The following is a 16,772-nucleotide window of genomic DNA, read 5'->3' as shown; positions in this document are numbered from 1 at the left end:
GAGTGCTTTCTGGTCGCCTTGGTCAGAAGCAGCCCTCGGCTCAACACAAGGCAGCTCCATTTATAGCAACAGGAGCGGATTTCGACAGGAAGTGGGAGAGAAGTTAGGGGGTTGCGTCCTCGCTTGCTATTCTTCTGCCACACTTAGGTTTGCGCTTTTGACCTCTTCTTAATTTCTCCAAAAGGCAAAGCCTCACCCCTTTCCCCTGCGCCCCCACCCCAGTGGATGCAAGTCGGCCTCCAGCCCCAGTTGGTCTCGAAACCACGGCCATGCCCATGTTCCCCTCCTTGCTCCCCGTGCCAAAGCAGCCGATCGCCCGCTGGGGCGCCAGCGCCCCCCACCCCACGGCCTGGTACCGAGGGCTTCAAGGCCCGGTACCGGTCCGTATACCAGGAGTTGAGGAACACTGCTCTAGAGTCTAGAAACTCTTCTGTATAGACTTCTACAATAGTAGGCCTGCTCGTGGCCCCCTCATGTGGACTGTGCAGAAGATCAATTATGAAATATGTAAACATAGCCTTAAATACTGGTACAAGAGTCAGCTCATATGGCTGATTCTTCAGAAGCAGGAGAAGAAGCTAGTTAATGTAAAGACATGGAAAAGCAAACCAATGAAAATTGGGCCTGATAGGGCAACTTATAGAAAGTCATAACTACTGACAAATGCACAAACTGTTAAGATAATACAAAATACATTATATGGAAACTGCATTTAAAAGCAAGTATCTGAATACTATCGAAAACACTAGCATCTACACTAACACTGGCTATATCTGAAGTGCAGCAAGTTATCATGCAACCAGCCTACAAGTAGGTATCATTAGGTATCAGTTTGTTTCAATCACTAATTGATTCAGAAGAAAGGGGTCAGAAGCACTCATTTTAAAACAAGTCGATCGGTCAGATGGTTACAGCATATGGGAAGCAACAGCAGAAATACAGACATCCTGGAGACGGCTAATCTTGAGACAGGTTAAGAGTCTTCTTATTAACCAAGGGTCTTCAGAACCCAGAGCACTTTTAAACCTTATTTAAAAAAACAAACCTTGAGAATAAGAGCAAACACGAAATTTTTAAAAAACTTTATTTAGGCTGAAAAATTAAGATAGGCCAATATAGTTTTTGAAACAACCCCCAAATCAGCCTGTTTTGCATTATTGCATAGCACCATAAATCCAGTTACACTTTGCAAATTGTCAGGCAACATTAAAAGGAATAATTAAGTGTGTATGTTTTCATCATCATTTCTAGGCAGAAGAAAAAGAGACCCGGTTTCAGAGTCACAAACCTGGCAGTTACAATTGACTCTGAATTTGAGGAGCATTTACTCTCTCTGGTCTCATCCATAGTTGGACCTTAAGCACTGTGAGTAGCAAAGAAAAGTGCCTGGCAACTTTGTCAGTATAGACAATATACAGAATTTGGTCACAGCAAAAAATGTGAGTGTAAAATTCTAAAAAACATTAACATACATATTCTATGTACAGACACAGATGCACCTTTTGCTTCACACACTCAGACACACACACAAAACACACACACTCTCCTATTCTAAATACTTTACAAAAAGCCTTTTCATAATTTATTTTCCTAACATCATTGTTTTTTATAGTTTTTTATAGTTATCATTAAGAATGCTGGAATAAATTAATGCTCGAAAAAGAGATTTAACTGCTCATAAAGGAGAGAAAAGGTGCAGGTAAACCAATGATAGTCCTTTCTCTTCTCCCCGTCCCATGCCTGTAAAAACCAGCCCGCTGATAACACCTCTTGCCGCGTAGTTCTGTGAAATCCCAAACAGGGGTTCAGCTGTGTTTACTTTTTCTCCTAAATATAAACTAGATCACGGTTTTGGGTCTCTTTGCTGGTCCTCTCATCATCTTCATCTGACTGAAATTCCACTTTGTTAGGATTACCATAGTCATATTCAATAGGCTTCGGATAGCTGTAAGGGTAGCCGTTGTCATCAAAAAACCTTCGAAATGTAAACTCATAAAAAGCATGTTCGGGATGTTTACCATTTTTATACCACCCATTAAGTGTGTCATTGACATTCCCTTCCTTGTCCTCACACCACAATTTATCGGGGTCAACCGGATCAAAATTGGACGTGTCTGTGGGATGAGTAATTTTAGGAATGTAACAAGCTGGCTGCTGCCGCAGATCACTTGAAAAATCAATGGACTTAAAAAAAGGATGTGCTTTTATTTCATCCGCCCCATTCTTGCCTAAGCGATCTTCTGGCCCTCGGCAAAGCTTAATGATCAGGTCAGATGCTTCTGGAGTTAGTTTTGCTTGTGGCGGGATGTGCAGCGAAGTTTTCCAATTGATGACCTTTATGCAAAAAAGAGGCACACAACACACACACACATTAGAAGACACGTTTAAGCCATAAGAAGACAACCAACACCGGCTCAATGTCTTTGTTAAATGAGTTCCTCAAGACATATTGGTACCACGCAGCCAAAAGTAAATGCATCCTCTTTGCTCATATTGCTTGACATCGTGTGTGCCTAGAGGTTCTGTGTCTATATTCTGCAGCATTCTTCCTAGCCAACATTCTAGGAAATGTCCAAGACAAATGAATCCATCTGGTCTCCCTTCCCACCCTGGCCAACACATCCGTTCCGTACTGCCAGAAAGTGACTCTCAGCCTGTAGCCAAGGTGAAAGATCACAGCACTATAACTTGTGATTGTATTAATGTTCTTCTCTATCAAGGGGCTTGCGCGGCACATCACCCCCTTGTGAAGAGCGAATCAACTGGGATGAGCCCCAGTCATCTAAAACAATGAGGGGCGGGGTGGGGAAGCCCAGCAACTAGACGAGGCAATTCCAACCTAGTAGCTCATTACGGATCATAACCGGAATGCAAGTAAGCTCTGTTGCAGACAGCATCCTGGAGGGTTTTATCCTATTAAGTGCAACGTAATGCCTGCCGGGTTGGTGCAATTTCATCTGTTTATAGCAGTTATCTTTCAGACTTTTAGTGGAACGTGTCTGAGAGAGGTATGACACCAGGTTACCTTCATCTGTGTTTCCAGCGGCGTGTGAGCCAGGAAGGGAGGCTGTCCCACTAACATTTCAAAGAGAATCACCCCGACACTCCACCAGTCGCACAGCTGCGTGTATCCTAAAGCAAAGCACACTCAAGTAGTCAGCATGCAGCATCATCACTTGTCGCTTTATTCTGTGAAGGCACCAGCTGTTGTGCTCCTCTACATGTAGCATGGCGTATCCTTTCAGCTCTCACCCATCCACCGCTCAAGGCCTCTTCTTCAAATACTAGCCCAAATAACAGGCAACTGCCACTATTCATGAACCCCAATACAAGAGCAGTGCTGCACACTGCACCAATTTCCACGTATCCGTAACACAACACATGGCAAATGATTCAGTTGTGATAAGCCCTTCAGAGATACAAAAACATTAACAGACTAGCTTCAAAGCCTGTTCTTAAGAACGGGCCTTGAAAGGGTACCCTACCCTGGCCCCCAGCCAGGCAGCTTAAGGTGGCTTTGGGCGGGCGGGGGCTGGCCAGCTCGGAACAGAGCTCCTTAGCAGGCAGTCAGCAGGCCAAGATGCCCTCGTTAGCAGGCCCAGCCTAGAAGGCTAAGAGGCCCTCGTTAGCAGGCCCAGCTTAGCAGGCCAAGAGGCCTCGTTAGCAGGCCGTCCATCAAGACCCTTTGCCCAGGGCCCTCTACCCTTACCTGCTGCTGGCTCCAGGCACTGAGGCTCGTCTGAGAGCTAAGTGGCTAGAGTCCAGGGACGGAGGGCGGGAGCTGCAGGGGCAGGGCCAGATGGCTGCACCCGGATTGGCCCTATTCCAACTTGGGCAGCCAGACACATTCCACCCCCCCCCCAGGATGTTTCACAAATATATAGAGGAACCATGGATAAGGATGTTCAACATGCCCATGTGGCTGAACAGGCTGGTGTGATGGTCCCCCGGCTGAAGTTTATGGATGTTCTTGGATGAGCAAGAGCCAGGATTTTCGTTCCAGGTGGCAGCCCTCTTCTGTTAGAATTCTAGAATAACCCGAATTCTACCCCCCACCCCCCAAGATCGCTTTATTAATACGCATTATTTGGCATGACTGTGCCACATACAGAGATGGCCGTTTCAACACTCCTGCACCTGGTTCATGGACATTAGCAGCGCCTCTGTAGTATTACACATTTGAGAACCTGTGCCCTTCCCTTTTCCTTTGGCCTGTTATTTTCAGAAACTAGCAGCCCAGAACCAGAACAAGTGAAAGTGTTACCTGTTCGTAATAATACTTCGGGTGCAATGTAATTGGGTGTCCCAACAAGCGAGTGTGCCAGACAGCGCTGGTGCTGGCGTGCTGCTCTGCGTTCAAGTGGCTTAAGCCTGTCTCCGCACCTACAGTTTGCTGGATCTCCCCATTCGTTACTGAAATCCATGCTGTCCTGACGCGGGTGGTCACCTATAATGCAGAAGCGCTCATTTGAAGCTGCATTTCTTCCTCCAGTCGATCTGCCCTAACAAGCCCCCTCCCCCACTAAAACTGTCTTCGGATATTCACAACCTCTATCTTACGTTTTAGGGAGAAAGCTCTTGGAAATCAATCCACAGACGTGACAACATCAGCTGCCGTATCTGTAACTGGTCATTTCTCGCAAACTGATTCCCTGTCAGCCTTGCAAAAATGAGTTTCTTAGGACTATGCCTTTGAAAACCAGTTATCTGAACACAACATTTCTTATCTGATCTGATTTCTGAATGAACACACACACACACACAGAGGTACTTGGAAACAAAAAGGGGAGGGGGATTTCTGTAATCACTTTAACTTGCTACAACTTCAAAAGAACATACAGCTGCCTAGGAGCTTTTCATTATTTAAGCTTCTTGACAGATTCTTAACTGGCCAAAGGCAAAATAAAATTTTCCTGACCAAGCTGGCACCTGCTCATAGACAAACCTGTGCATGGTTTTGTAGACGACCTTACACATCTCCCCCTCCCACACCTGAGCCTGAACTCCCTTGAAGACAGGCTGAAACTTGGTTTTTATGCTTAACGTCCTAGCGCAAGAACCGGCATTACAGCAACCCTGCAATAGCCATCCAACTTCATATAAAAGCACTTTCCTCTAAAGGCAGCTGCAGGTTCGCACTGCAGATTCGACCAATTCAAAAATGCTTATTACAGTTTGGCCTAAACTTCTCCTGGCATTTAGCCGCAGGGCACGAAAAAGGTAAGAAAAAAGAAAACAAAAGGAGGCAACTGACAAAGCCAGGGCAAGTTCCAGAGGAAGGCTAAAATGCTCAAAACAGTCTCCTGGGACTACACACCATCAAATAAAATGGCACTTGCTTCTGAGTATGCCTACCTCAGTGGCTCCACGCATCTTTATGTTAATTTATTAGGTCTTGACTGAAAAGGATACAGATTTCTGAGGCGTCTCTACAAAGGGGGTTGCGGGAGACTTCTGGTGCTGGAAGTGCCGGTTTGGCAACTGCCAAGAGAGCAATCGATAGTGAAGGGACCCTGATCAAGGCTGCCTTTGGTAAAACTTTTCTAAAAAGCCAGTCATGTGCTGTTGTGCACAGCGGGGCACCCTAGGAGGCAAGTTCTAGCCAGCACCGGTGAGCATGTTCCTAAGAATGACAAGACTGCCCTCTGCTTCTCCAGCACGTGTTCTTATTTCAGAATTATGTGATGATGCCCCACAGGCACAGATCCTGGCAATCCCTCTACTCCCCTTCTTTCCAGATGTCCTCCCGTTTGACATAATATTCCTTTGCTCAACTCCACCTCCTTTCCTGGATGTCCCCCATGCCACCCGGAGGGATTACCTGTTCTTCTTTCTGTCACAAGGACTACCCTTGCCCATCCCAGCACTCCGCCTTCATCATGTTGTCAAAATCTCAAATGATAAGCACATCCAACAACCCATTATGCAAACCAGATAACCAAGTGCCATCAATAGTTTTGGAAAGTGTCAGCCCTTCTTTGGTGTTTCTATGCAAGGAACACTGGTTCCTTAAGCCATCTCTAGGGATCTGCCAGGGAAACTTTCATGAATCGGAAGAGACTTCCTTTCCCCTCTTTCAGCCCGTCAGTGTGCCACAATCGTAGGTCTGTGCACAGTTGACTACAAGACTATGCTCCAGTAATGTTTAAGTAACTGCAGTCAACAGGTTTAGAAAGTGAAAAGGTGTCAGCCCTTCGTCTGTGACTGTATGTAAGGAATCAAGCCACACTTTTTTGTGCTGGAGGTGCAGATCAGTCCTAAAAGAGCTGACATTGAAAGTGGGCATACACATGGAAGAGGTTTCTGGATGAATTTGGTTTTTCTTTAAATAAATGCATTTCTTTTGCGAGCTGCGCTACACCAGCTGGGTCTGCTGTTTTTCTTCCAGGAAGATGAAGGCCATCTCCAACGTATCAGTCGCACAAAAATTGACTGCACTGGCTGGAGAAAATCATCCACAAAAAGCAATCTTTACAAGCTTTTGCACTAAATGCCACAATCTTTCTACCTGTTATTTCCAAACAAATCTTGCCGAGCCAAATGTGCAGGAAACATCCTCTTGTTGAAGGTAATGTCAGCAGTCTACTGTAGTTTGGAAACAACAGAACCGCTTTCAGGGGAAAGCACTGTCTTACGGCAAGAGATGGGAGTTCCAAGAAGTCTTGTGGTTTGGACCCATGCATTAAAAAGGGGACCTAATTGCAAAGCCTGTGTTAGGCACCGGCACCGCGGCAACTATGCCACAGAATGTGCCAAGAAAATGCAGCTTTTGGCCAGTACACCCTAAAAGACAAATCATGACACAATTAAAGGATTTAAACAAAAAAACCTAAAGCTGTTTTTGGACAAAAGTCTTCTCTTACCGCTCTGGTAGTATTTGGAGTCATGCGTCCATCGAAAGCCAGTACAAAGGCCAAAGTCAGTTAACTTGATGTGGCCGTCACGGTCAATCAGAATGTTATCAGGTTTTATGTCTCTGTGAATGAAGCCCATCTTGTGCACACTTTCAACAGCACAGGTCAGTTCTGCTATGTAGAACCGGGCCATGTTCTCTGGGAAAACACCCATCCGAATTAACAGGCTCATCATATCTCCCCCCGGAATGTAGTCCATCACGAAGTACAAATTGTCCTTATCTTGGAATGAATAGTATAAACGAACTACCCACTCATTGTCGGCCTCTGCAAGGATATCCCGTTCAGCTTTAACGTGAGCAACCTGGTTCCGAAGAAGCACGTCCTTTTTGCGCAGTGTTTTTGTTGCATATAAGGCATTTGTGTCCACCTTCCTTGCTAAGCAGACTTCTCCAAATGCCCCGATTCCAAGGGTCTTAATCTTAACAAACATTGATTTGTCCATTTTAGCTCTTTTGAGACGGATGTAGTTGGACTCCTTCTGGCACAGCATCTTCCTCATTTGATCCTGGGCTTCTGGGGACAGGCCAACCTGTGTCACAAAGGTGAAATTCAACAAGTGAACAAATTATCTTCTGTTTGAAGCAACATCTAGAGACAGGTTTCAGATCAGTTGGGGCCTTAGGTATTAAATAAGCAACAATGCTGCCAAACCGTTAAAAACAAAACAGCAATGTGTTAGGAGTCAAGGTTAAAAACAAACCTTCAGAACGACAAAACGACAATGACAAGACACAAAGCGTGACGTCCTTAGGCATAGTTAAAGGAGGATTCTTCCAAAAGCATACATTAAGAGCCATGCACCGAGAGACCCAGGACTGATGAAAAACTGTGTCGACAGGGTGGGTGACAGCAGACAATCTGGAGGCAAGGCCTTCCTGCCCCTCCCTTAAGGCCACCCGCATCTGGGGGAAAGGAAGAGCGTAATTGCTCTCCGTTACGGAAACTCTCCCGTAAGGCCAGCAAAACTAGATCTTCTCATCACTCCTAAGGCAATCTGATTTAATGTGCATGTGATAAACTGAACTGAAACTTCCAACAACGCAAGACTTGACATGAAAAGGAATCTGGCCAGAGAAAGGACATGAGCTTTAAATAACTGGACCGCTTTCAGTATGCAGGATTAAGGGGGGCGGCGGGGAGAAAACAGCACAGTGTAAATGTATCAATGAACCCTTATGCATAGCACAAGCCACGAAGTGCTACAAAATAGGGAAAGGAACGTGACATTAGTGAATTAGTAATCTGATAACAAAACAATGTCCAAGTACGGTAAAAGAAACCATGCTGAACTTGAAATGCAGAGTAAGCATGCAGAGTCTGTAAGAAGGGGTCCATGCTATTTTTTAAATACAATTACTAGGTCTCCAAAATATTACTTGCCTACTCAGTAACGAAGGCTACAGATGTCAGGAAAGCTTCCAACACCTTAATAGTTTAAATCAGCTGTTAGTGAAAGTGAAAAGGAAAGAGACTAAGCGTGAACATTTCAAAAGAGCAAGAATTCTAACCTGCCAGACAGCACGCTTACAGGTTCATGTAAAGACACAGTTTCACGGGAAGAACTTTTGAGAAGGACAACTAGCGGGGAATACAAAACCACTGAAAAGGGTACACTCAAGGGTTCAGCGAGGGTACACTGCAAGCCAGAAATCCGTGAAGAAGAGCAGTTGGTTTGTATACCCCGCTTTTCACGACCCGTTGAAACCCAGAGCGGCCTACCATCGCCTTCCCTTCCTCTCCCCACAACTGACAACCTGTGAGGTAGGTGGGGCTGCCTTGACAGGACTGCTCTGTGAGAACAGCTCTTTGACTAGCCCAAGGACACCCAGCACGTGAGGAGCGGGGAATCAAACCCGGCTCGCCAGATTAGAGGCTGCCGTCCTTAACCACTACACCACGTGGAGCTGAAATACTTCTGTTGGTGCTGGCACTGGAGAAATTAATCAGTCAATTTCACTACTCTGAAAACTCGTGTCTGGATTTGGACGATGCCTAACTGCTCGTGTCGGAGCATCCAAGTTTTACTCTGACAGCGCCCTACCACAGGACAGCAGAACAAAAAATAAGCCAAACAGCACAGCAAACCCAATTGCCTTTCCACCTCTGATGTACCAGATGGCAGCAGGTTCTCCCCTGAGCTTTGTCCATTAGAAGCAAGTTCAGACTTGGAGAGACCAGTTCGGGGGAAATTGAGGCTTAACGACCCTGGCAGAGTACTGCGCACTTTGTCTTCACCTCCTTGTGCTTCTGGACACTTGAGTGCTCTTCCATTCAATGGCCCCCTTCCCACCCCCCTGGCCCGCTTTCCTTTTCTGCATCTTTTTAGCCACAGACTCTTTTTCCAAAGTGCAAGAGACACCTCTAGGAAGAATGGCATGAGAACTCCACCCAGGCGCCATCATTAGGGCACTGTTAACCTTGACTGGAAGGTCTGGAGAACAGCTTTACAATTCTCTTACTACTGACAGGGTAGGATTCCTTTCCCTGGCCCCAGTCCCTCCCTTGGATTCCAACTGCATGTCCGCAGGAGCTGTCAAGAATAAAAACAGCCCACAGAGCAGGTCTCATTATGCCTGCCTGTACTTGGAGAGGATCACAGAGTTTATTTCTTAATAATTTGGGGAGACTGAAAACTCCTCCACCTCAACAGAAAAGCTAATATCAGAATGCATGTTCTCCATCAGAAATTTTCTGATGGCATTTTAAAGAAACACACCTCTGTGGCTTGAGGCCCAGGACGTACCAAACACACTGGAAGGAGTGGGAGAAAGAGGAAAAGAAATAAAGCGCACAACAAAAATCTATATGAAGATTTGTGGTTCTGTCTGTCACCTAACAGACATCAACCATCTACAAACGGAAGCAGAGACTGCACGAGCATTGCCTGGATTAACACTGTAAGACAGTAGCTGATCATAGGAAGCAACTACCATGAAGCCTGGACAAATACATGAAACCGTTCTTTCCTACTGAACCAGACCACCGTTCACACAAGTAAGCCACGCACATGGCAGACACACGTTAGCATCCTACCGTAACTAAGGCAAGGTAGATTAAACAAAGTTAGTTTAATTTGCCACATACGGATGGAGCCCTCTCGATTTTCCTTCAGATGGGCCGATACAAGCCATGGCACCTTCCATACCAAAGGAACGGAAAGCTTGTACATTCGTTTATTTAAGGCCCGAGGGCTGCAGTGACCTGGACACAGACAGGCCCGACTACCCATGCTCAGACACACAGCTACACCTGGCTAAATCACTGCCTGTCAGTTCAACGCGCCTCGCAGAATTGTTGCAAAAACACACTATGCACACTGTGAAGCACAACAGGAAAAATCACTAAAAGGCGTTACCCGCATCATTTCATTTTCCAGCTGTTTCTTACGATGCAGTCGCTGCTGATGAGACTTCAGTATGTTTTCCACATGCTGCTCCATAAAGAATTTAAAAGCCTGAGGAGAGTAACTTTGAATGCGGGACTCCCTCCTTTCTTCGTCTCTCTTGTGTTTCCTGACAGGGACAGGCGAGGTGGTGATTAGCTTCTTCTCTCTGTCTGTTCCTTCGCTGCTCTCATTCCTTTCGCTCTCTTCATCCTTCGGTAAACTAAGCTGATCCTCTTTGCTAGGTTTTCCCACAGATTCGTGGGGAGCGGCGGACGGACTGGGGTGTAGTAGATGTTTTGGGTACGGTGGGGGTGGCCCCTGATAATTTGGAGCCTCTGCTGCAGGTGACATGACAGTCATACTGGTACACGGCCCCTCAGGAAGGGGGACGGGCTGGGCCGCTTGCATGGGTTGTGCCATCCAAGACGGGTGAGTAGGAGCCAGGGCAGTCTGCAGTTCCGGCTTCAACACACGCATGCTTTTTACCGGCTGTTGGATAGGAGCAGGAGTGACAGCAGTTACTGTGGTGGCTGAGGGCTGCGAGCTGGTAGCATGACTCTGTCTGTTTCCAAGGGGATTATTGAAGGAATTCGATCTCACTGGAATATTGGGTTGCCATGCTGGGATGTCATGTCCGTTGCCAGAGGAGGACTGGGGCCAAGGCGTTGGAATGCCGGGCATATTGATGTTGTACAGCTCCATATTGTGGCTGTTTCTATTTGGTACTATGACAGACTGTGGAATGTTCCCATTAGGATAAACTGAAGGGACCACAGACCCTCCTGCTTGCATTTGCAAGGCTGTAGGGCTCTGCCGGTTAGTCGAGGAAACTGGGTAAGGAGGCGGTGCTTGACGATTTGCACTGCTCCCAGGCACAATGTTCGGATGAACAATATAATCGGCCTGACAGTTGCCGTTTTGTAGTCCAGCCCTGCCAGAGGAAAAACTAAGTTTGCTGCTCACTGAATTCTGCATGATTATTGGCTGCCTGCCAACAGGAACAGAACTTATGCCTCTTTGTCCCTGTGCAGAAGGATTCACAGGTGAAGGGTTCACGGGTGGGGGAGGATAGCCATCTTGCCACGCTCCCGGCGGAACTGGAGAAATGCGAGAGATCATATATTCCATGCTACCAGAATAACGTTTGGTTTGAGAATTTGTTTCCCAGGAAGCAGGGGGAGGAGTTGTTCCTCTGGGGGGAGGTGTCTGCCCCCTAGGGGGGGGAGGAGGAGGGGTAACGCTCCTTACTTGAGGTGGAGGCGGCGGATTCACTCTTTGCCCATTGCCAGGATGAGCCTGGCCAAACGCTGCTATTCCAGAACCCGACACGGGTCTTCCTGCGTCAGCCTGAGGCACCGGATTTTCTGAGTGGAAAGTCAGGCCATCTCCCAGTGCAGGACCGTGCCTCTGGGGCACCAAGGATTCCTTGGAACCTTTCCAGCTCTGTCTGCGGCTAACTGATTGCTGAACACCCCCTGCTTTTTTGAAAGAAAGGAGGAAACAGTCACATTACTATGTCATGTGGTATCGGTCCAGCCATTTAAAATAATTAATGGCCCTCACAGGTGGGACAGAAAAAGAGGCGAACTTCAAAACATGTCAGAATACCTGATGCCAAGGATTAACTCCCAAGTTACAAAACTGTAGTCTGAAAGAACTGTATTTCTCGGGAGGCCACCCATCTACCTATGCCCAGAAGATGACAGCATGCTGGGCTCCCAGGAGTTGGCTCTCTTATGAAAGCAAGCCGCCTTTTTGCCTGCGCTTCGGGACATTCGGTAAGACAAACGTGGTTTGGAAACCCATCGGGATTCCATCAAAGAAATGGCGGGTGGGGAAAGGAGTACGTTTTATGTCCTCTTGCCCTGCTCTAGGCACCCCCCCCCAGCTCCCGTCCACTTTTCACTAAATAAAAGATGATGCGTTCTGCTCTCCAGAACTCTGCGTAACATGTATGCTCGACAGAAACAAACAGGACTGAGTTCTGACTATGAATTGGGCTGGAAAAGAGTTCTTTGAACACGTTGAAAAGATCAAATCTTGAGTCCAATGGCACATTTATGGCCAACCAAGCCTTATTCGAGTTGTAAGCTGATGTGCACATAGCACACTTCCTCAGACAATGAAATGCAACACGGCTTCCTGCTTGTATCTAGCTAGAATAGGTGGGCAGCACATACCACTAGACGTCTCCAGTTTCCTCAACATCTCCTTGCCCCTACAAGCTTTTGACTCATACATGTGCAAGCAATACCAAAATTTCTTTTTTCTCTGCTGAGACCAGTCATAGAACAGGCATACCTGGTTGTTTTGAGCCTGCATTAATTGGTCTAGCTGCGGCAGCTGCCATTTGTTCCCGCCGAGGGTCTTGGTAGCTTAGTTTACTGATGAATTCGATTGCTGCTTCTATGCTACGGCTTTTGGTGTGCATTAGAGCTTGTACAACCATATCCTATTTGGGGGGGGAAGCAGAAGACAGGTTTCAGAAGTCAGACAATTCACAACAAAAGAAGAGCCATCAAATCATATTGGGACTGTAAAACCAACAGAAGGAGATCCACAAGCTAACTTTTCTTCAACGTTCAAGCCATACCAGTCACTAAGCTCTTTATGATGATTTTTAAAATATAACTCTGCGAGTACCGTGAAAGGCAGTGCTGATGCGGAGGCTGGAATCTAACATTATTCCTCAAATAGCAGTCAGGTTTTTCTAAATTAGCTTCAGAGGGGCCTGTGGGGGAGGCATTTAAAGACCCCCGCCGGACGGATCAGCTGCTTCCTGGGGTCTTTCTCAGTAAGCCGAATCACAAATCAGCTGAATCAAGCCGGCTGGTTTAAACTGATGGGATATGTGATTCGGCTCGGGTAAGTACTCCGAAAAGTACTCATCAGCCTTGATTTGAGTATTTTCGGGCGTATCCGAGCCGAATCACCCATCCCTAGTCACCGCGTCCACTCCAAACAAAGGGACGTTCCTCGATTACTAAGAGCGGGCCTCTTCCCCACATCACACAGTGAAGAACGGCATCAGGTTCTCACCTCATCGAAGCCAGCAGCCTGTAGATCCTGCAGCATCTGCCGATTAACTTCCGACACTCCTCTTACCGAAGAACTCGTTTCGTTTGCAAAGGGAAGGAGAGAATTTCGGATTTCCTGCAAGGCTTTATGGTAGGTGACAAATTTAGGGGGAGTTCGACCTTGCCGGGCATCTTCACTTGATGTTTTACCCACTCTTTGCTCGGCTTTTGCAGCCTCTGATGGCTTAGGCAAATTCCTAAGGCTCTCTCTTATTTCTTGCAACATTTGCCGGCTGCTGCCAGTATAATTACTGGCAGGAAAAGTTTTCGGCCTCATTTGTCGATATCCTTCTGGCTTCTCACTTCTCTTCATGAAAACACGTAACTGTAGAACCTCTAAGAAACAACCGCCTTCAACACGCCTGTCGGGCGGTTAACCCCACAAATTCACCGTGGATCTCGCTTCTAGCCGTGCAACGCTGATTCCAACCTAAATACAGATTGGGGTGGGAGGGGAGAAACTTTGTTAGGTGATTGGAGCCGGCATGTTCCCTTTTACATTGATCTTTGCTTCCAATATAACCTGAACGGTTTTCTTCGGTACAACCTCACCCTAGGATGAGGGACTGAGGCACAGAGATAAATTCCAAAGCAGTGCTTGCTGACTGATGAAACATATCTGTGCTTCTTTCCCCTGACGTGGAAGGCGCATTCTCGCTGGAAAAAAACCAAGATGATTGTTGCAGATTCCGCAAACAAGCTAGCCCACCAGGCTCTTTTAAGCAAGGGTTCTCGGCCTGTGGATTGAGACCCCCAAATGGGTTGTGGCACTCCCGAAGACCGGCTGTGAGGCCAGAAATGAGACAGGAAGTTTTGGGAAGCTCAGCCGTAAGTTTAGGTCTACCACCGAGTAAGGTTTAAAGTGGTCCTGACACACACGAGAAACCTACTATGTTCAGTGCTGCCTCACTTCCAAACATTTTTACTTTCAAGCATAGTTATTAGTCAACTGCTGTAAGGACTCTCTTGCGGAGACTCAAGCCCGCTGGGGGGCAGTTTTTCATCTCTAGTCCTTTAGGGACGTAGTGAAATGAGAGTGCCAGCAGGCGGCTTGGCGCATGGTTGCACAGACGTAAACCTCAGAGAGCGAAACTGTTCCTGTTTGTTTCCCTGGAAAGTGACACCCTGCGCCCCTCACAGGCAGGGCTTCTGCTAGTGACACCAAGCAGAAAGCGGGAGAATCCCCTTGTGCCCTTCCCAGGCTTAAAGTAACTATTCCCAGGAGCGCTGCCTCCTGTGAAGGGTGGACAGCGCCCCCTCCCCTCCCCTGCCCCGCCTCGGGCTGCTCAGGCGCGGCCTCTGCAAGATGCCCGGACCCCACGGGGGCGGGGGGCGAGGCGGGGGCCCCCGGGAGCGGGGCCGGGGGGACGGAGGCTGCTTTGCCAGCAGCAGCAGCAGCAGCAGCAGCAGCAGCAGCAGGGCGGCCCGTTATCCCGGCCGGAGCCAGGCGTGCCCGGAGCAGGGCCTTGGCCGGGGCGAGCCCCGCGCTTCCTTCCCTCCCTCCCTCCCTCCCTGAGGCGGGGCGGGGGCCCAGCTGTCCGACCCACCTGCCGGAGGGAGGGCGCGGGGAGGGGCGGCAGCGGCGCGGGCACTGCGGCTGGCCCCGGAGAGAACGGCGCAAACGGGCCGGGCGGCGGCGCTCGTTCCTCTCCCCCGCAGACTCTTCCTCCCCCCGTTTAGTTCCGGGCCGCCATTTTGTCCGTGGGCTTGTCGCCCATGATTCCCGGATGTGATCCTGTTTCCCGGCCTCCTGTGCGCTGCCCGCCCGTGGGCTCTCTCCGCGGGCCTCTCTATGGTTCGCTCGCCGGGCGGGGAAGGAGCCCCGGGCGGCCCTTTCCTCTCGGGGCGGGGGCGGGGAAGGAGGGGCGCTTCTGAACGCCTCTGGGGGTCCCGGCCCTGCCAGCCTGAAGCGGCGGCGGCACCCAGTGCGAGCCCAGCGGTTCGTTTCGGACCGACAGAGGGCTGTTCCTCAGGTGCAATGCCAGGGGAGTTAGGCCAATTCACGCGCTAAGCTGGTGGTCTCCGCCTGGTTCTGGAACCGGCGGGACATTTCCATTCGGCTGTGCACACCAGCCCTTGCACCTGGCTGGAACTTACCCGTCTCAAACTTTGCTCTGCTGCTTGCGACCAACACGCCTCCCCTCAGGAGTCGACCTGCGGAATGAAGTGTGAGGCACTTGCCCCGGGCGTGGAAGGATTGTCCCCAGAGCGCAGTGGAGGCTACTGGGACTGGTTTTACTGGAGCGTTAGCTCCCACAAGGGAATGATGGCTCCCGACGTAGACTGGGTGTGCTGGGTCCGGGATGGGGCATTTGAGTGTGAAACGAGTGGCCCAGATCTGGACCGGTGCACCTTGGAGCAAAAGTAGCGTTCTGCATCTGGATTGACCGTTCTTGGGAGTGGAAGAACAGCTCCTTGAGGCAGATGGAGTGCCGTGACTATTCTGGGAGCAGAATTATTTTGTGTATACTTCATTTATATCCTGCTTTTCTCCCCAACGGGGACCCAAATTGAATCACATCATTGTCCCGTCCTCAATGTTATCCTTGCAACAACTCTCTAGGCTAGCGTAGGGTGAGTGTGCGACTGGCCTAAGGTCATCAAGCAAGCTTTCATGGCGGGCTGAGGATTTGAACCTGGGTCTCCCAGGGCCAAGTCTGAACCACTCTATTACCATAAGTGGTCTTGGTCCTTGAGAACAGAACAGTCTGCTGCACTGCCAAGCACCACAGCTTGAGATACAGACCCACAGACAGACTAAAATCTGTTTCCTTCCATTCCAGACCTAGATCCATCAGTGTTGTCCCAGGGGGCTGTTGTTCTAGAACCAGAGTACCGCAGTTAGGATGCCTGACTGTGTCCATGATCTCTTTCCTTGTTTTAGTAGCACTTTGGCAGCATTTCAGTGTGTCTCGTTAGAGCCCAGCCGAGGCACTTGGAATCCCTCCCTCCCAGGGCATCAGAAGGCATATCAGATCCCCATATGCCTTTGGTTTAGTACGTTCCCAAGCTGCAACAAGAGCCTGCACAGCACGAGGCATACCATAAGAGGCAAGTGTCAGGTTTGGCCTTTTCTTCCTTAAAGTTGGGGCCTTTGTGGAGAGCACACCAGGATTCAAGTATTGCAGAAACAGCTATGAGCCACACAGTTCAGTTGACAAATATGAAAAAGCAACACAGTGTGCCTTCACTAGGAAAGCAAAAACACAGAAATTACTGCAAGGAAGATCAGTTGTGTTGGCAGTCTGGTATGCTCCCTCTCACAAATTCTGAAGTAGCTAACATGGGATACCCCTGAAGTACACAGGAAGGAACTAAGGGAATACAGACTTTGTATTTTCTACCTTTCAATTTCTAGGCAAAGCAATTGACAATACTGGGTTAGAATCCTTT

At 48.5% G+C, this 16,772-nt stretch overlaps 1 protein-coding gene across 3 annotated transcripts; it reads right to left on the bottom strand.

Moving 5' to 3' along the window:
- Nucleotides 1–1,067: 1,067 nt before the first annotated feature.
- LOC143843626 (serine/threonine-protein kinase LATS1-like) lies at nt 1,068–15,115 on the bottom strand. Of its 3 annotated transcripts, none has more exons than XM_077350026.1 (8): nt 14,927–15,115; nt 13,342–13,809; nt 12,604–12,754; nt 10,273–11,780; nt 6,864–7,446; nt 4,265–4,447; nt 3,026–3,132; nt 1,068–2,334 (listed from the first exon to the last, which is right to left on the bottom strand). In XM_077350026.1, exons 2-8 carry the CDS (start codon nt 13,690–13,692, stop codon nt 1,828–1,830), a joined length of 3,390 nt encoding a protein of 1,129 aa, XP_077206141.1. In that variant the 5' UTR covers nt 13,693–13,809; nt 14,927–15,115; the 3' UTR covers nt 1,068–1,827. The 3 variants fall into 3 exon arrangements, with proteins under 3 accessions (XP_077206141.1, XP_077206149.1, XP_077206160.1); XM_077350034.1 differs by having other exon boundaries at nt 10,273–11,777; XM_077350045.1 differs by having other exon boundaries at nt 11,551–11,780; nt 14,927–15,114.
- Nucleotides 15,116–16,772: the final 1,657 nt, after the last annotated feature.

This window comes from Paroedura picta, chromosome 1, assembly GCF_049243985.1.
Source record: "Paroedura picta isolate Pp20150507F chromosome 1, Ppicta_v3.0, whole genome shotgun sequence".
Taxonomy (NCBI): domain Eukaryota; kingdom Metazoa; phylum Chordata; class Lepidosauria; order Squamata; family Gekkonidae; genus Paroedura; species Paroedura picta.
Note: the sequence above shows the minus strand (reverse complement) of the source record. Positions and strands in the feature narration are given on the sequence as shown.

Excerpts from the sequence above, each read along its gene's own strand:
- LOC143843626 (XM_077350026.1), bottom strand. The coding sequence starts at position 13,692 with ATGAAGAGAAGTGAGAAGCCAGAAGGATATCGACAAATGAGGCCGAAA. Across the intron at positions 12,755-13,341 it reads AGGCTGCTGGCTTCGATGAG|GATATGGTTGTACAAGCTCT; the intron begins GTGAGAACCTGA and ends CCCCCCAAATAG. Across the intron at positions 2,335-3,025 it reads CGCTGGAAACACAGATGAAG|GTCATCAATTGGAAAACTTC; the intron begins GTAACCTGGTGT and ends TTTTGCATAAAG.